Source organism: Crocodylus porosus, unplaced genomic scaffold (assembly GCF_001723895.1).
Source record: "Crocodylus porosus isolate Cpor-Errol unplaced genomic scaffold, CroPor_comp1, whole genome shotgun sequence".
NCBI classification, from domain to species: Eukaryota; Metazoa; Chordata; order Crocodylia; family Crocodylidae; genus Crocodylus; species Crocodylus porosus.
The window spans coordinates 12530610-12546376 of NW_017728913.1; the positions used below are offsets into that span (position 1 = coordinate 12530610).

General features: G+C 42.0%; 1 protein-coding gene across 1 annotated transcript in view; it reads left to right on the forward strand.

Moving 5' to 3' along the window:
* The window catches only part of LOC109309691, a 113637-nt gene that overhangs the window by 6477 nt on the left and 91393 nt on the right, over nucleotides 1-15767 (forward strand). The window contains exons 4-8 of the mRNA XM_019534505.1: nucleotides 2133-2263; nucleotides 4487-4575; nucleotides 10916-11015; nucleotides 12466-12509; nucleotides 14606-14683. Coding sequence (XP_019390050.1) covers nucleotides 2133-2263; nucleotides 4487-4575; nucleotides 10916-11015; nucleotides 12466-12509; nucleotides 14606-14683 — 442 coding nt within the window. The remainder of the gene's footprint in view (nucleotides 1-2132; nucleotides 2264-4486; nucleotides 4576-10915; nucleotides 11016-12465; nucleotides 12510-14605; nucleotides 14684-15767) is intronic.

Consider the following 15767-nt stretch of genomic DNA (forward strand, 5'->3'; position numbering starts at 1 on the left):
AGAACCTGATGGTGTTCAACACCGAAAAATGCAAGGTTCTTCACCTTGGGAGGAAAAACCTGCAGCCCGCTTATAGGCTTGGTAGTGCTATGCTGGTTAGCACTACAGATGAAAGGGACTTGGGGGTCAGGATTGACCACAAGATGAACATGAGCCTTCAGTGCGATGCTGCAGCTAGTAAAGCGGGCAAAACGCTGGCTTGCATCCATAGATGCTTCTCAAGCAAATCCCGGGACGTCATTCTCCCCTTGTACTCGGCCTTGGTGAGGTCGCAGCTGGAGTACTGTGTCCAGTTTTGGGCTCCCCAATTCTAAAAGGTTGTGGAGAAGCTTGAGAGGGTGCAGAGGAGAGCCACGCACATGATCGGAGGTCAGGAAAACAGACCTTATGATGAGAAGCTGAGAGTCATGGGGCTCTTCAGCCTGGAAAAGCACAGGCTCGGGGTGATCTTGTGGCCACCTATAAGTTTATTAGGGGTGCTCATCAGGAACTGGTGGAACATCCGTTCACCAGAGTGCCCTAAGGGATGACAAGATCGAATGGCCACAAACTCCGCCACGACCGATTCAGGCTGGACATAAGAAAGAACTTCTTCACTGTCCGAGCCCCCAAGTTTTGGAATAAACTGCCGGCAGAGGTGGTTCAAGCACCCACTTTGAATGCCTTCAAGACACATTTGGATGTTTATCTTGCTGGGATCCTATGATCCCTGCTGACTTCTTGCCCCTGGGGCGGGGGGCTGGACTCGATGATCCTCTGAGGTCCCTTCTAGCCCTAATGTCTATGAAATCTATGAAATATTGAACATATTGATATATTTTGTTTTTAACAATTGCAGAATTTTCTGCCAAAAATATTTCCTTATGAAATTTTTAAAATGACCTTTTTCGTATTAACAGTTCTAGTTTCAACTAATGTTTCATTGAAAAATTCAAAATCAGTTCTCATTGTTTAGATTAATAGTACTTTATTCCTGACAAACTTAGAGTGCTTAATGTACGAGTATTTTGCCAGACAGCATCTCTGCATGACACACTAAAGCTGAAATATGAGAATAAAAAACTATAACGCTATATTTTTCCTTAGCTCATCATACAATTACAAACTATGCTAGAGTAACTAGTTGTTTCTGCTAAAATGATCTTGGTGAAATATAGATTTCTAATTATTAATAGGCTTTGAATTTACACCAGTGAGAACTCTTGTTTAATTCTTTAGGAGTAGAAATGGTAGCACAACAGGATAGTTCATCACTTTTGGAAGCTTTTCTTTAGAAATATTAAGCTGGGAAAAGTAAGACTACGAATGCCCCTCCTCACCCCCACCCCTCCCCTAGACCTTACATTCTGAAAAACTTGTGATTGCTATGGAAGTGGTTGTGATATAAACTACTCCGTGAATGTGCCTACATGACATATTTACTGCGCGGTTGGCTAATTACCTGCACAGTAAATCTTGTGGTGTCTACATGTATGCCCCTTTTAGGCTAGAGTAAACTAATTTACTCTTTAGCAGGATAGTACTTGTAAAAACTATTCACAGCAGCACACATGTATAACTCCACAGCAAGGCAAATGTAGATGCTGGAGGGGCTGGCTGGGGCACAAGGGTGCTTCATTGTGGGGGCTGCCTGCTGGCTAGACCCACACTGAAGCTTCTTCATGTCCCAGCCCCATCTGCAGCACATTTTGCTGGTGGGGGAAGGGGAGGTAGGGAGGCAACCCTGGGCTGGCAAGCTGAACCCCAGACCCCCCTGCCAGCCAGAGCTGTTCTACCCTGGCTCCACGTGCTGTGCTGTGCTGTGCATGAATAAACTGCAGAGCTTGTTGCTCTGGAGTTAATTGCTCCCAGGTGCACATTCAAACAGCATGCCCAGGAGCAATTAACTCCAGAGCAATAAACTTTGTAGTTTATTCATGCACCATAATTACATGTGTAGATGCGCTCCATTTTGGCTCAATATAACCCATTTAATCACAGTCTAAATGAAATTGGTATTTTTAATACACTCTTATAATTAAAATTGATGAGATGCCTGAGAGTATGCAGAGATGAATCCTATGTTTCAGGATGTTTTTGCGGGGTTTTTATGTGAATGATGGTTTTAACTCTAAACTCTTTGTCTTGCTCAGGCGTTCGTGTGGTTAGCAATGCTGGTGGAGTGAATCCACTTGCATGTGCTGCTGCCCTCCAAGATGTGGCAAAGAGAGCCGATGTTGATTTGAAAATAGCTGTTGTTGCTGGAGATGATCTAATGGGCGAGGTATTTTACTGATATGTTTTATGGCTCACTAAGAGTGTGGTGAGTTTGACTGGCTTTTTATGCTGCACAAAGGTGACATTTATTATAGGTGGTATTATTTAGCACCTTGCTTTATCTAACTCCTTACTCATATTATTGGAAGGTATTTGATAATTATTACTTGTTTTTCTCTAATCTTTTATTATATTGGAAAATCATTTCTAACCTTAATCTATTTTGTATTTGTCATGCACAAAAGTTACATGTATATTATGTGAATCAGATTGTACTCAAAGGAACTAGACATAACTGCTTCCATAATTGCTGACAATGATCATGTTTTCCATTTGTTACTCTGACGGCATTGTAAGAACCCAGTCATGATTAGTGTTTCAGTTCTTTAACAAAACCAACTCATTTTAATACAGACAAACAATAACATGAATGAGCCTAGAAGCTCATACCTTTGAGCAGGAATTCTATCTTAACTTCTGTCTGTAGTTCAACTCAGTTTTTCTAAGGATACTAGTTCCCATTTGATCATCTTAAAAAATAGCATTTTTTGTGAGATGAGGAAAATGTTTAGAAATTAGATACAACAGAAATTCAAATGTCCTGTTTAAAATTCAGAAACACATCTTGTTTTTCCTAGTTATTTGTAAATGATAAAACATAAATGCTACATAATGATGAATGTTGGGCATTAAGAAGGAATGCTTTTTGTAGATCAAATGTTTTAAAAGAAAAGTTTAATAATAAAGTCCAGTGGTAAAACCTAGCCCTACTGAAATACAGAGATGTTCTGTTATCTATTTTTATGGGTCAAGAATTCACCCTGCATATACTCCAACTCAAAGTTGGCCTGTGGATAGTTGTGTGTGGCATGGAGACTTTCTGGGGAATCCTCCCCCTTGCCTCTGGCAGTGTGTCATGCTACTGTTGTTGTTTTGAAGATGCCTTTGATGGCACGTAACCTGGCCTGCCTCAGATCTTGTGATACTGGGTTCAGCAGAATGGAACAGATGCAACCTCAGATGCATCATTTCTATAAGCACTGTATGGCAGAGCCATATCCATTTGTATATCAGAGAGAATCTTGCTGCCATGGAGAAAGCAGGATATAGCTTTCAGTCAGTGGTTCCCAAAATGTGGTCTAGCGAGTATGGTCTGCAGATTACACTTTTCCCCCTCGCCTTTTAATTATAAATATGATCATAAGAATAGTCCACAAGAAATTCTGAAGTTTTACAGGGGCCCTTTGACCTCTGTGGTTAAATCCAGACCCTGCTCAAGTCTGAGTTTTGCCATGGACCTCAGTTGCATCGATATGTCACCTGTGGTATGTTGCTGAGGTGACTGTCGTGATTGCAGTTTGGATATTTCTAATCTGCAGTCAGCATTTTAGCTTACCTAAATTGTTGTTAGTTCATGATTCAAATAAGTAAAACACAATTATGTAGGAATATTTTTATTGTTCAAACCTTGTGATTGTGACCCAAGAGAAATTCTCCCACAGTTCATGAACTGTCAGCTGTTGACTCCAAACTGAACTGATATTGAGACAAGGGAGGTAGCACCTTAGCTTCCCTTCTAGCTTCTTTGCTAGCCTTAGGCTTTCTGGCTTCACAGGCACCATGATCGAGCAGAGGTACTTCTTTAAAAATGATTTCATTTTGTTCAGTTTTAAAGGTTTTAAGGACATTTGAAGAAATTCTAACATAATCAGTTGATAAGTTATTTGGGCTTATCACAGCTGAATTAAATAGGACACTGATGTTGAAGGGGACATCTACATGGCACAAAGCAGTATCATTTGAAGATTCTCCAAGCTAGCTGTGAATGTGCTAGTTTGTGTACTGAAGCTCACTTAATGCAAGATAGTGTTGTGCAGAGTTAACTAGTCCAGGCTCCGTGCTGTCCTAACATGGCTTCTAGTTCTGGAGCTTCTGGTTCTGGTTCTAGTAGTAAATGCCAAGCTACCTCGAATATCTCTGTGCAGGGAGGCTTTGCACTCTGTAGATATATACAGAATCTCTTTTCTCTGTCTGCACAAAAGCTCTAAGGAAACAGTTTGAATCTTTCATTGGATAGTATGTGTTAACCCAGTTTACATGTTGCTTTGTATTTAACAGCAATGCATTGCCTGGAGTAACTATAAGATGGGCATTTTGTTGTTGTTTGATGTTTATTAAAGGATTTATATTAAATGCCATAAAATATTAATAGATTTGGATGTTTTAACAGAAAGATAACCTAAAAGGAGCTGGTATTGTGGATATGGAGAGTGGGAAGCCATTTCCTGAGGGTATTCACAGCATGAATGCATATCTTGGGTGAGATACTTTAACAAGTTTTTTGTATGGTATTGATTATGTCTGCTAATTTCATTTAGATTATTTTAGTTTTAAAGTTAAATGATTTAATGTAAGATTTCTTTATATATGTTTTCCATATTTAAAACAACCTCCAAAATTAGATTTATTGTCTTTCTGGTTAGTAAATATTTTAGGATAGCGCTTTACCTGTTGTGATATTTTTTTGGGCTCATATCTTCCACTATTCTTCCTCAAATTTTAGTTCAACCCAAAATAAGTGTAGAATTTAGTATATAAAAGGTATGCACCACTGTACCTCCTTAAGCCATGTTTTTTAAAGTAAATGGCAATTAATTCTTTCCTTTGTGCTTTATTTAATGCTGTTGACATGTTAGGCACATTCTGAACATTCCTACTTGATTAGACCCCTTAGGGACATAGTTGTGAAGAAGTCTAGTTTGTAAGTCCCATGCAACCTTAGCCAGGAGCTAGGTGCTGAGTTATTCCATCCAGCCAAGAAGGCTGTTGCACTTGAGCATGTGCAAGTAGCAGAACAATAGACATCTAAGTAACTTTATAAGTGAAAACTCAGCCACCTCTAGATTCTCAGGTGCTTAAGCAGTTAGGCTGGATTTTTGTGCGGTGCTCAGTTGGACTTAGGTGCTTACATTTCAGCTAAGTTACACTAATATTTTTAGGCACTTATATGTATTTGGCATCTATTTGGGGGGTGGATTTTACCTTAAGTTTTTATTTTATTTTTTTTTCTTGCAAGTACTGTTTTTCTCTGTTTTGAGTCTTGACAGACAAAAGTCTGTTTTGGGGGAGGAGTATTTTTGGTTTAATTTTCAGAGTAAACAAAATATAATGTAATTTACACAGAAGTTAGGGGCTTGATCCTTGTTTGCTTGGTAAATGCTGTGGTCTAGGTCATGAAGGTTAGGGTATATTGTAAATGATCACTCCTGGTCTTTAAATATTTGAACCCAATATAACAGAAACAGAAGAGACTACATCTATATTATTTTTATTATTTTTTTCTGGTGAAAGCTGCTAAAGTTTTAACCCTGAGTATCTGTCCTAACAGGACAGGTATAATGTAAACTGCAGTACTATTTCCCATATAGGTCCACCAATTTACCTCTATGTCTTGTAGGATTAACTGCAGTAGAGTAGTTAGAGTTCAGGTTTCTCAGCTATTCCCCAAGAAAATGTCACTCTAGTCATATATGTTTTTAAAAAAAATCTGCCCACAATTAAGTATGGGAGAAGCAAGGGGTTTTTGGAGATATTTTTTATTGGATCAACTGTAAAGCTGGGAGAGATAAGAGACATGCCCTTCCTCAGGTCTGGGAAAGAAGCAGGTGCAGCTATATAACAAATAAAACAATGGCTTTTATTTAATTCCAGATGTAAATTAAGACAGTTGCTTAAAGCAGGGGTGTTCAACCCCTGGTCCATGGGCCAGATCTGGTCTCCAGCACCTTTTCATCCATGTAGGTCTGGTTTGCAGGGTGGTTTGGGACCTGATCCTAGCACATTAGGCTTGGTGGAAGCAGCAGTGGGACTCTAGAGCCTGGTCTTGGCATATAGACCCAGGCAGAGGTGGTATAGGTGTCACAGGGGCATGGAGGTGCCCTGTGACTTAAAGGATAAGAGGAGAGTTGTCAATCAGCAGAGCAGCACAGCTGCGGGTTGCTGTGGCAACCAGCCGGTCAGGTGACCGGAAGGGGGCAGGGCCGGGCCCGTTATAACAGCTCAGGCTGGAGCCCGTGGGGCAGTTCCCCTCCGGCCACTGCACAAGCAGGAGCTCTGCAGCGGAGAGCTGAGCAGCAGAGCCTATGGTGGCAGTCTGACCGCTGCAATGATGCGAGGGGAGAGGGAGAGACCTGAGAAAGGTATTGGTGAGAGCCAGCGTTGCGTGTGGTTTGTGTTATAAGCCGGTGGGCTTTTTGCTTGTGTTGTAGCCGCGTGGCTCACGGCTTGTTATGGTTACACCGGAGGACTGGGTGAGGCTGTAGGGATGTGAGGAGGCCTCACGGGGGCTCCCCAGCAGCTTGGGGGTACGCGGTGCTCAGTGGGGCACAGCGAGTGGTGCCAGTGGGGCATAGCGGTTTGCGCTGGAGAGGCGCGGCAAAGGCCCCAGAGGGGGCAACGGGCGCGAGAGGTGCGGCAAAGGCTCCACAGGGGGCAACGGGCGTGAGAGGTGTGGCAAAGGCCCCAGAGGGGGCAACGGGCGTGGGAGGCACGGCAGAGGCCCTAGGTGGGCCACATATTAGATCAAGCCACCCCAAGGCGGGCGGCAGGTTTCATTGACAGGCACCCAAGACAGGTGCAGGTTAAAGAGTGGTCTGGAGGGTCCCCGTACCAGCAGGGGAGCCCTAGGGACCAGAGGGGCCAGGTAAGGCTTCGGCCGCCTGAGCCTTACAGGACACACTTGATGTTAGGGTCATCATTGACAGAACTTTGAAGGGGCCAGGTAGGGCTCCGGCCGCCTGAGCCTACCGAGACACACTTAGTTGGACAACCATCATTGGCAGGGGTCAGCAGGGGCCAGATAGGGCTTAGGCCGCCTGAGCCCAGTTGATATAGAGAGTTAATCCAGGTAAGGGGGCCAAGCCCGGGGGGGGCGCCAGAGAAGGGGCGCGGATTGCGGGTTAGGCCCAGGGCGCCAGAGAAGGGGCGCTGATTACGGGTTAAGCCCAGGGATGCCAGAGAAGGGGCGCAGATTGCGGGTTAGGCCCAGGGGCACCAGAGAAGGGGCGCTGGTTACGGGTTAAGCCCAGAGACGCCAGAGAAGGGGCGCTGGTTGTAGGCCAGCCCAGAGGGTGCCAGTAGGGCGCAGGACCAGACAACGTCCAGGAAGACATCCAGGAAGAGCGGCAAGGCTTGGGGCGTGCTATAAGGGGAGGTCGGAGGCATGCACTGCCCATAAGGCTGGGGTGAGAGCACCCCATTTTGGAACAGAGGTAATACCAGCACGGTGTCATAGGTGCAAGTAGGCAGCTTCTCATACTGAACCTAAGATCAAAGACATGGCGGGCGAGTTGAGGGTGCTGGATTGCCTAATTAGCACGGCAGGGGGGCGCTAGCGAGTATACAGCTGCTCGTAGGTTCCCGCTCCATGACAATAGGGTTGTGCAGGGCCTGAGCCTGGCACATGGAGCTTGGTGGAGGTGGTATGAGCCCCTGGGTCTGATCCCTGCATATGAGGGTGAGTGGAAGCAGTGTAAAACCCAGTGGGTAGAAGAGTGTGTTTATTCTGTGAAAAGTGTTTTTCTACTGATGATTGTATGTTTCTGTCCTTTATCATTTTTTTCTGTGTAAGTTCATTCTGGAGCTGTTTAGTTTCACCCACATAGTTTCCATGAGACACTAGGTTTATTGGATGAAATTATATCACATTCTGGGATAGATGTGTAGGATCTGGGGCTTCTGATAGTTCTGGTATTGGAAATGTTGATTGTAGTGGCAATGGAAATGTGTTGATAGTTTTTGCATTTATTGTTAAGGCAGGATTGTATTCCACTTGATGTCTGTATGTCAGCTGGGGTTGGGCAGGGTTTGGAGGTTGTTTGGAAACAAGAAGCAGATGAGTTGGGAATATTTCTCTCAAAGTCTGAATCTCTTCAAGTATAGGCCGTAATGGAAGAGCTTTCTTATAAATACCCACGTGAGAAGATATGTGACAACCATGGGTTTATGGTCAGCAGAGGTTTTCTTTTTGCATTGTAATTGGTTATTGTGGTGTATTTAAGAGGCTTGTTCACAGATGTGGCCTTTTTCTCAGTTTCAGTGTCCTTGCTGGGTAAAGGCAGTTTTTAAGTTAGTGAAGTGGATGTCAGAGGTGTTTTCCTCAGAGCAGATGCAGTGGTATCTGAAGGCTTGGCTATAGATTACAGCTTGCTTAATGTGTTTGGGATGATTGCAAGTTTTTCAGATGCAAGTGTAGTGGTCTCTGGGGTGTTTTTTTGCATATACTAGTTTATAGGGTGCTATCCAAACTATGGATTGTGGTGACTAGAAAGTTGATTAGTGTAGGAATATTCCAGAGAGAATTTGATACAAGTTGTCTGAGCTGTGGTGGAAACAAATTATAGAATTTGAGATGTACAATTCAGGTGATTAAAATGTCATCTATGTAACGGAGGTGTAGTACATGTTTGATGGTGCAGTTTTCTAAAATCTCTGTTCAGTGTGGTTAATGGAGGGGTTTTCATGTGGAGGTGGGGAGAGGCATGTACCCGTAGTTGTGCTCATGATTTGGAGGAATTGTCAGTTGTTGCAAGTAAAGCTGTGGGTGAGAGTGAAGTGCAGGATTTGTCCAATATGTTGTGGTAAAAGGAGAGTTTTATTCTTAGAACTCTGTTAGGATATAGTGTTCTTTCCTAGTGATTTGTGAGTACAAAAATTGCCTGTCTAGTGAGCTTCCCTCCACTTAACATGAAACAAAGGAGTAAGTTAGATATAGCCCCAAACAAGCAAAAGTTAAATTGAGTGTTGGGCAAAAGTCAGTAATGCAATGAAGGGTGGTGTGCACGGCTGTGCCCAACACGGTTTGGTTGCTGGGACGAAGCACTCACGTCTATTGAACGCCAATTCTTAGGGCCAGACCACTTGACTTCCTCTCACTCAGGCTCGTAGGGAATACCCTCCAACTCACCAGTTACCTCTTGATCTTTTTAGAAGAAAGGGAGGAGCCTTGGCTATTTATTTTTTTGCTCTCATGAGTATGTTGAGTTGCTGGTCCTCAGGGCTTCTCCTCCCTTTACACCCCATCCATGCACCAGCCAGATCTGACAGGATTACCAAGCTGCCAATCATCTGGTAAAAGGATAACACAGCTAATGGGTTACTTAATTAGCCATGCTTTTTTACGGCTTGTAGTTTCGACCAGTTGAGAAGGGACTTGATAGTGGGCTACCGCTATATCAGAGGAGTGCATCAAGAGCTCAGTGAACAACTGTTTACTAGGGGACCCCTAGGGAAGACCAGGACCAATGGATACAAACTCCTGGAAGGCCGCTTCAGGCTTAATACCAGCAGAAATTCCTTCACAGTCAGGGTGTCCAGACAGTAGAATAAACTCCCTCCAGAAGTGGTGCAGTCACCTATCCCAGAGGTTTTCAAGAGGAGACTGGACAGTCACCTTGCTGGGGTCACTTGACCCCTGTTGTCTTCCTGCTTAGAGCGGGGTGAGGGGGGAGCTGGACCTGATGATCTGTGAGGTCCCTTCGAGCCCCTAACAATCTATGAATCTATGAAAATCCACTTCCAGCATTGTCTTAAGTCCCCCACCTGGAGGCACCTAGGTCTGTTCCACCCTTGGGTGATGACACTCTAGTCAATTGTAGCATAGCTGCTATCTCCTATTGACTTATTTTATGGGGTCCACTGGCTAGACAGTCTATACCTGAGCTCTGCACAGGGTGCCCGGGGTCTTTCCCCTCTTAGTATAGCCTGACAGTGTCGACCCCTTTTGCTGGCCCCAAGGCACACTGATCAATTATGTCCCCTTTTTCTTCAGTATTCTAAGGGATTACCAGCCCAGACTTAATGCTTCAGCCCCCAATAAAGTTCTTTTAGCTTTCAGTATCCATGACCGGTGGGTTCAGTCTCGAATGCCTTTAACCCAAGCAAAGAAAAAAATCGCCATAACCTTTTTTAGCTTGAAGTTCATTTGATATTTGTATCTTCACTATTAAGATGATTTAGTGTGTTTTAAATGTGTTTTAAATTTGTCTTCTGGCAAAAAGGGGCCTAGGTTTATTCATGATGATTTAAGGAAAACACTTTAAGAAAAGCACCTGGCTAAATTTTTCAAACTGTCCATTCCAAAGGGAGACATTGTGATCCAGGCCAAGTACAGACATTACACATAAACTGGTTTAAGTGATGGCAGATTGATCTAAACCTGTAACATACTGCAGCACAGGTACCACAGATGGTATAGGCAGCCTGTGTGTGTATCTATAATGTAGTAGGTTAGGGAAGGAATAGGCAGCACAACGCCAGATAGGGCCGGAAGCAGAAAGAAAAAGCATCAGATCAGGCAGGGAGCACACAGCAAGAAGAAGGATGAATGGCAGATCGGGTAAGAGAATGGGATTGGAGTGTCACTGCAAGGCATGCCTGTCAAATTCTGATGCGCTTGTCAAAAAGGTTGGTGCTCACTGAACTAGATGATCTGCATTATTTTGGAAAGTGATATAATGGAGGATGCTTTGAGTGATAGAACATTAAAGCTATGACATCCAATTATTTGTTACAATGTATTTTAAAATCTATTATTTGGGGGGAAAATGTAGATTAAGAACTCAGACTATTTTTGTTTTTTCATTTCTTTTTATAATGTTAGAGCAAGACCAATAAGCAGAGCTCTTGACCTTGGAGCTGATATTGTTGTGACTGGCCGATGTGTTGACAGCAGTATTGTATTAGGACCACTCATTCATTCTGTAAGTATGGACTAATTTTAATAAATAATCTTAATGCTGTTTTCATAGTATTGTGAACACATCTAAAAATATTTAGTAACCATGTATTTTTTAATTTAGTACATGCATTTTGATAAAAATAGTGAGGTCATATAGCTTTTGGGCCATTATTTGACATTAAATTAATTCACCATTGGGTACATGACATTTTTTCCAGCTTCATTTAATACATAAATTACAGTGTTCTTACTGCAAGTTTAGAAGTCAGTTGGAAACTTTCTTGTCCCATGTGGGATTCATTGATCAAATAATGTGTTTTAGCTGAAGTACTTAAATAGCAACTTGGTGAAATCCAGGTTCCATTGATATCCCCTGAGAAATTTGCCATTGTCTTCAGTAGAGTCCAGATTTCTTCCTTGCTCTTTTCTCTATTTAAATTGTAACATATAAGGTTGAAACAAAAATTTCCATTTACCACAAGGGGGCGCTAATAGTTTATTTATTTATAACGTACTCATGAATTCTTGTACTGGTCTATTTTCTATCAGTCAGCAATTTTATTTTATTAAGTTGAGCTTTTATGCGACATGCCATAGATTGTTCAAATTTCAAGAAATAACACAAGGCAGGATGTATGGTTTTTTGAATATTTGAATAGCTTATATATCTTTATGACCACACACCCTGGAATGTTTAATTTTCTTATTGATGCACAGTAAAATAGTGCTAGGTTTGTGTGAATATATATTTTAAAAATAGTTCATTTTAAAGTTTACTGCATTTTTGACCCCATGCTTAGAAAATATTTCCTAATGTCTAGCTAGACTTTCCATTTCAGGTTTAAGTCATTACTACTTGTTGTTCTATTCATAACAGACTTAAGTGCATTATTAACTCTAAAGTAGTCTGTGTCTTAGTTGGGCATCTGCTATTGTCTTTTCTATTAATTCTAAATGAGAAACAATGAATAGTTCATGTTATGTTAAAATTTGATTGATAAATGCGCTAGCCCGGTAAAAAAATACCAAAGCCATGCCAGTTTTTAAGGAAGATTGTCAGTAGCCTTCTCACTAGCAATTTTGAAAGGTTAGAAATAATGTATTGACTTAAGTGGCATGGCAGGAAATATATGCTAAACAGTATTATTATTTATGCCTTTAATACACTCAAGTTCTGAGGTGGGCTAGTCATTGATAATTCAAAGGCAAAACTTTAAATTCTTACTGTTTTTACGTGGGTGCATAAGACTGAGGAAGATTAATACAGTATTTTGGCAAAATAGTTCTTTGTAGCCACAGTTATATAGGGACGGTTGTAACCTCCATTAACCAATGAGATGGTTTTATGGTTTATTGTAGAAATCTAATTTAAATGGTTTATTACTCAGAATATCCAATGAATTTTCTTTTGTGTACATATATGTGTAAAATTTGTGTGTGTATGTGCATAATGTAGTTGTATTTTCTTTTAGTTTGGCTGGAACAGGGATGAGTTTGACTTATTAGCAGCTGGCAGGTAAGTAATAGGTATTAGAAATGTATAAACTCATTATCAGTTAACATAAAGTGAAGGCAAGTGAACGTCAATAGATAAAATACCTGGGAGCTCATATTACTCAATACCTTTGTTTGAATGCTGCAGTTTACTAATAGAGGTCTTAAAAATATATGCAGTTTTGAAACCTGAATTTTATTTAAAAAAAAATGTAAGAAATGAACACAAGAAAGTTTATACATAATGTTTTTCTGTCTCTTTTATGATAAAAAGAAGTATAGCGTGTAAAGTTAGGTTCAGGAATTACTGGATTCAGTCTGATGAACTTGTGTTATGAAAGAAGTCAAAGTAAGTAATCAGAATGTCCCTTGCAGTTTAAGAAAAACACATGGTACTCTTATATGATGATCTCAGTGAACCTATTAACGTTATTTTTGAACTCTTTATTGCTTAAGAGGTAAATATGGAGGGTGACTCTAGCTCCATTAAAGTCAGCTGCTGTTGACCACTGGTTGCAGTTAGACCACTATTTTATCTGTAATCCTTTTCTATATAATGATATCCTAGATACAAAAAATAGTGTTAGTTTATTTTTCAGACACATAGTACATACTCACTAATGAAGAATACTATCCCTTTAGGGTGCAATCCTTTGAATCAGGGCTGTCCAGCTGGCCCCCAAAGTGTTAGCATGCAGCCTATGGGCTTTGGCCTGGCTGCCTCTCTGCTCCTCCCCGTCCATCCCCTCCTTTGCCAAGTGCGGTCAAGAGAGGGATGGAGGAGGCTTATAGGGGTGTGCAAAGCCGGCGGTATTTGATTTGGATTTGTATTCGGCCCAATTTGGGGGACAGTGATTCGATTTGCTGATTCGGATCACTGTCCTGATTTTGATTCGGCAGAATCCGAACCTGCAGATTCGATTCTGATTTGGAGAATCAGTGATTTGGCCATAGACGCAGCTTTATATGTTTTTTCTATATAGCTCAAGGTACCAGGCACGGCTTGTGAGTATTGAGATGGTGGGGCAGATGGAACGTCCAACAAGAGCACAGGGGGCAGGGGGAGCCCACACGGCCGGCAGCAGACCGGGAAGTGGATTGGAAATACTTCTGGTCCACTTCCAGGTCTGCTGCTAAGTACTCAGGCCCCCCCCCCTCCCCCACAACTCCCTGGCTTGGTGATCAGCTGCAGGGGGACCCCGGGTGCCCCACCAGATCCAGGAGGCACCAGTCACTGACTGGTCCACTTCCGGGTCTGTCACCGAGCGTGTGGCGGACCCCACTGTGCTCCCGTGGGACGCTCCATCTGCCCCACCATCTTAGCATTCACAAGCCATGCCTAGTACCTCGAGGTATGTAGAAAAAACATATAAAACTGTGTCTATGGCCTAATCATCAAATCTTTCTGAATCAAATCAGAGGCTTCCAATTTGATTCAGAGAGATTAATCGGTCTCCTGATTTGATTCAGAGATTTGGCTGCTGAATCAGGCCAAATCTCCGAATTGAATCAGCGACTGAAGCATTGCACAGCCCTACTGGCCTGCTCACACTGTGTGCAGCAGGGGGAGTGCAGGGCAGCCCACATGGTAGGAGGGATTTGAGGGGAGGTGCCCTCTTGCCCATGTAGCATGCGGTCCCCTGAGTCTGTGGTATGCTTGGTGTGCAGCCCTACCAGGTCTGTTGCCCCTGCCTGCCCAGAAGTTGGACAGTCGTGCTTTAAACAATAATGTTGTTGGGGTTTCTTCATTTAGTTATTAACAGCATGATAGATACAAATATTGTGTTCAGGCTAAGGTTTTCAAAAGTGAGTACTGATTTTTGGGTGCTAAGCTTGAGACGCATTAAAGGAGCCTGATTTTGAGGAAGTCTTGATTTTTCTTTTCCTCTGAAGATCAAGTCTCTTAATGTTTCTTACATTGGACATTCAAACTCCTTAGTTACCTTTATAAATATTGATTTACATCTATCAAACAGCATCAGAGGTTAAGATTAAGGAGAGGGTCTAAAGGTTTTTCCTTATGTTACTTAACTGCTGAAATTGTACTATTATATTTTTAGATTGGTGACAGCTTGTTATTCATCATATTTAGTCACTAAAGTCTGTTTTGTTTTCTAGTCTTGCAGGCCATCTCATTGAATGCGGTGCTCAGAGTACAGGTGGAATATTCACAGACTGGCATGCTGTACCAGACTGGTAGGGAGCTGTGTCAATAGCATAAACGTGTGTGTGTTGGAGTGACCAAAGAAAAATAGCCACTGAGTCCAAGTTTTCTGCTGTTTCTGTGTTCAGAGTTTTCTACCCCATGTCCTCTATTCTTTTGGTCTTCTAATATTTTTCCATTTCAAGACACTCTTGTAAAATATTAGTCTTCCTTACTGCCCTAATCTATCCTGATTATCTAGAGCTCAGTGTGCTCCAATGGAGTCTTATTGCTTATTACAATAGTGGGCATTATCTGCCCATTTGTTGTTCTGTGCATTTTTTTTTCTATTTTTTTATTTTTTACTTTTTGGAAAGAACTGATATCATTCTTTTTGTCTTCATGCTTGATACTGGTAAGTTAGACATTATTTTGCCTATCCCTCAGTTGAATCACCAAGACTTTTTCCGCTATGAAATCCATTTTAGTACTGAGAGTAGTGTCTTTGCTATGGCTTTTGAACTCCTATAGCTTTTATGTAGGAAATGACACTAACCACATCAAAAGAAATATTCAGCATCTTGTCAGATCTTCTTTTCTCAGACAGTTGTTATTCAGATATGTCTTCCTACACCTCAGGATCCTATTTATTATCATGACTACTTAAAAATCAAATGAAAGACTTTACTTTGATTCTATCATACCTGCTAGGCATCGAAGTGTACTCAGGTGCCTAAGTGTGATTCTGTTCAATTCTATTTGAGTCCCTGAAAATGCAGTAATAGATCTACTTTCATTATACCCCATCTGTTGAGAATGAGTTAGGACATGAAAACAGTGAGGAGAAGCAACACTTGCCCACCTTTTGTACTGACAGTTTTTCATGGACTTGAGCACAGTGGAATAGGCTCATACTTAGGCACCTAAGTCCACTTATGTGTCTAATAGGTGGGAGAGAATTTGACCTTTAGGGTTCTTGGTAGCAGGACATAAGGCTGATATAGCCTTGCAGGACACGTTGGGAAATTTGGTCGTCACACCAGACGACAAAGCTAACATGTTTAACAATTTCTTTGCCTCTGTCTTTCTAAGTAGGGACCAGAACAGCCACCTCCCTGCTGGGCCCCCCTCGGGCCC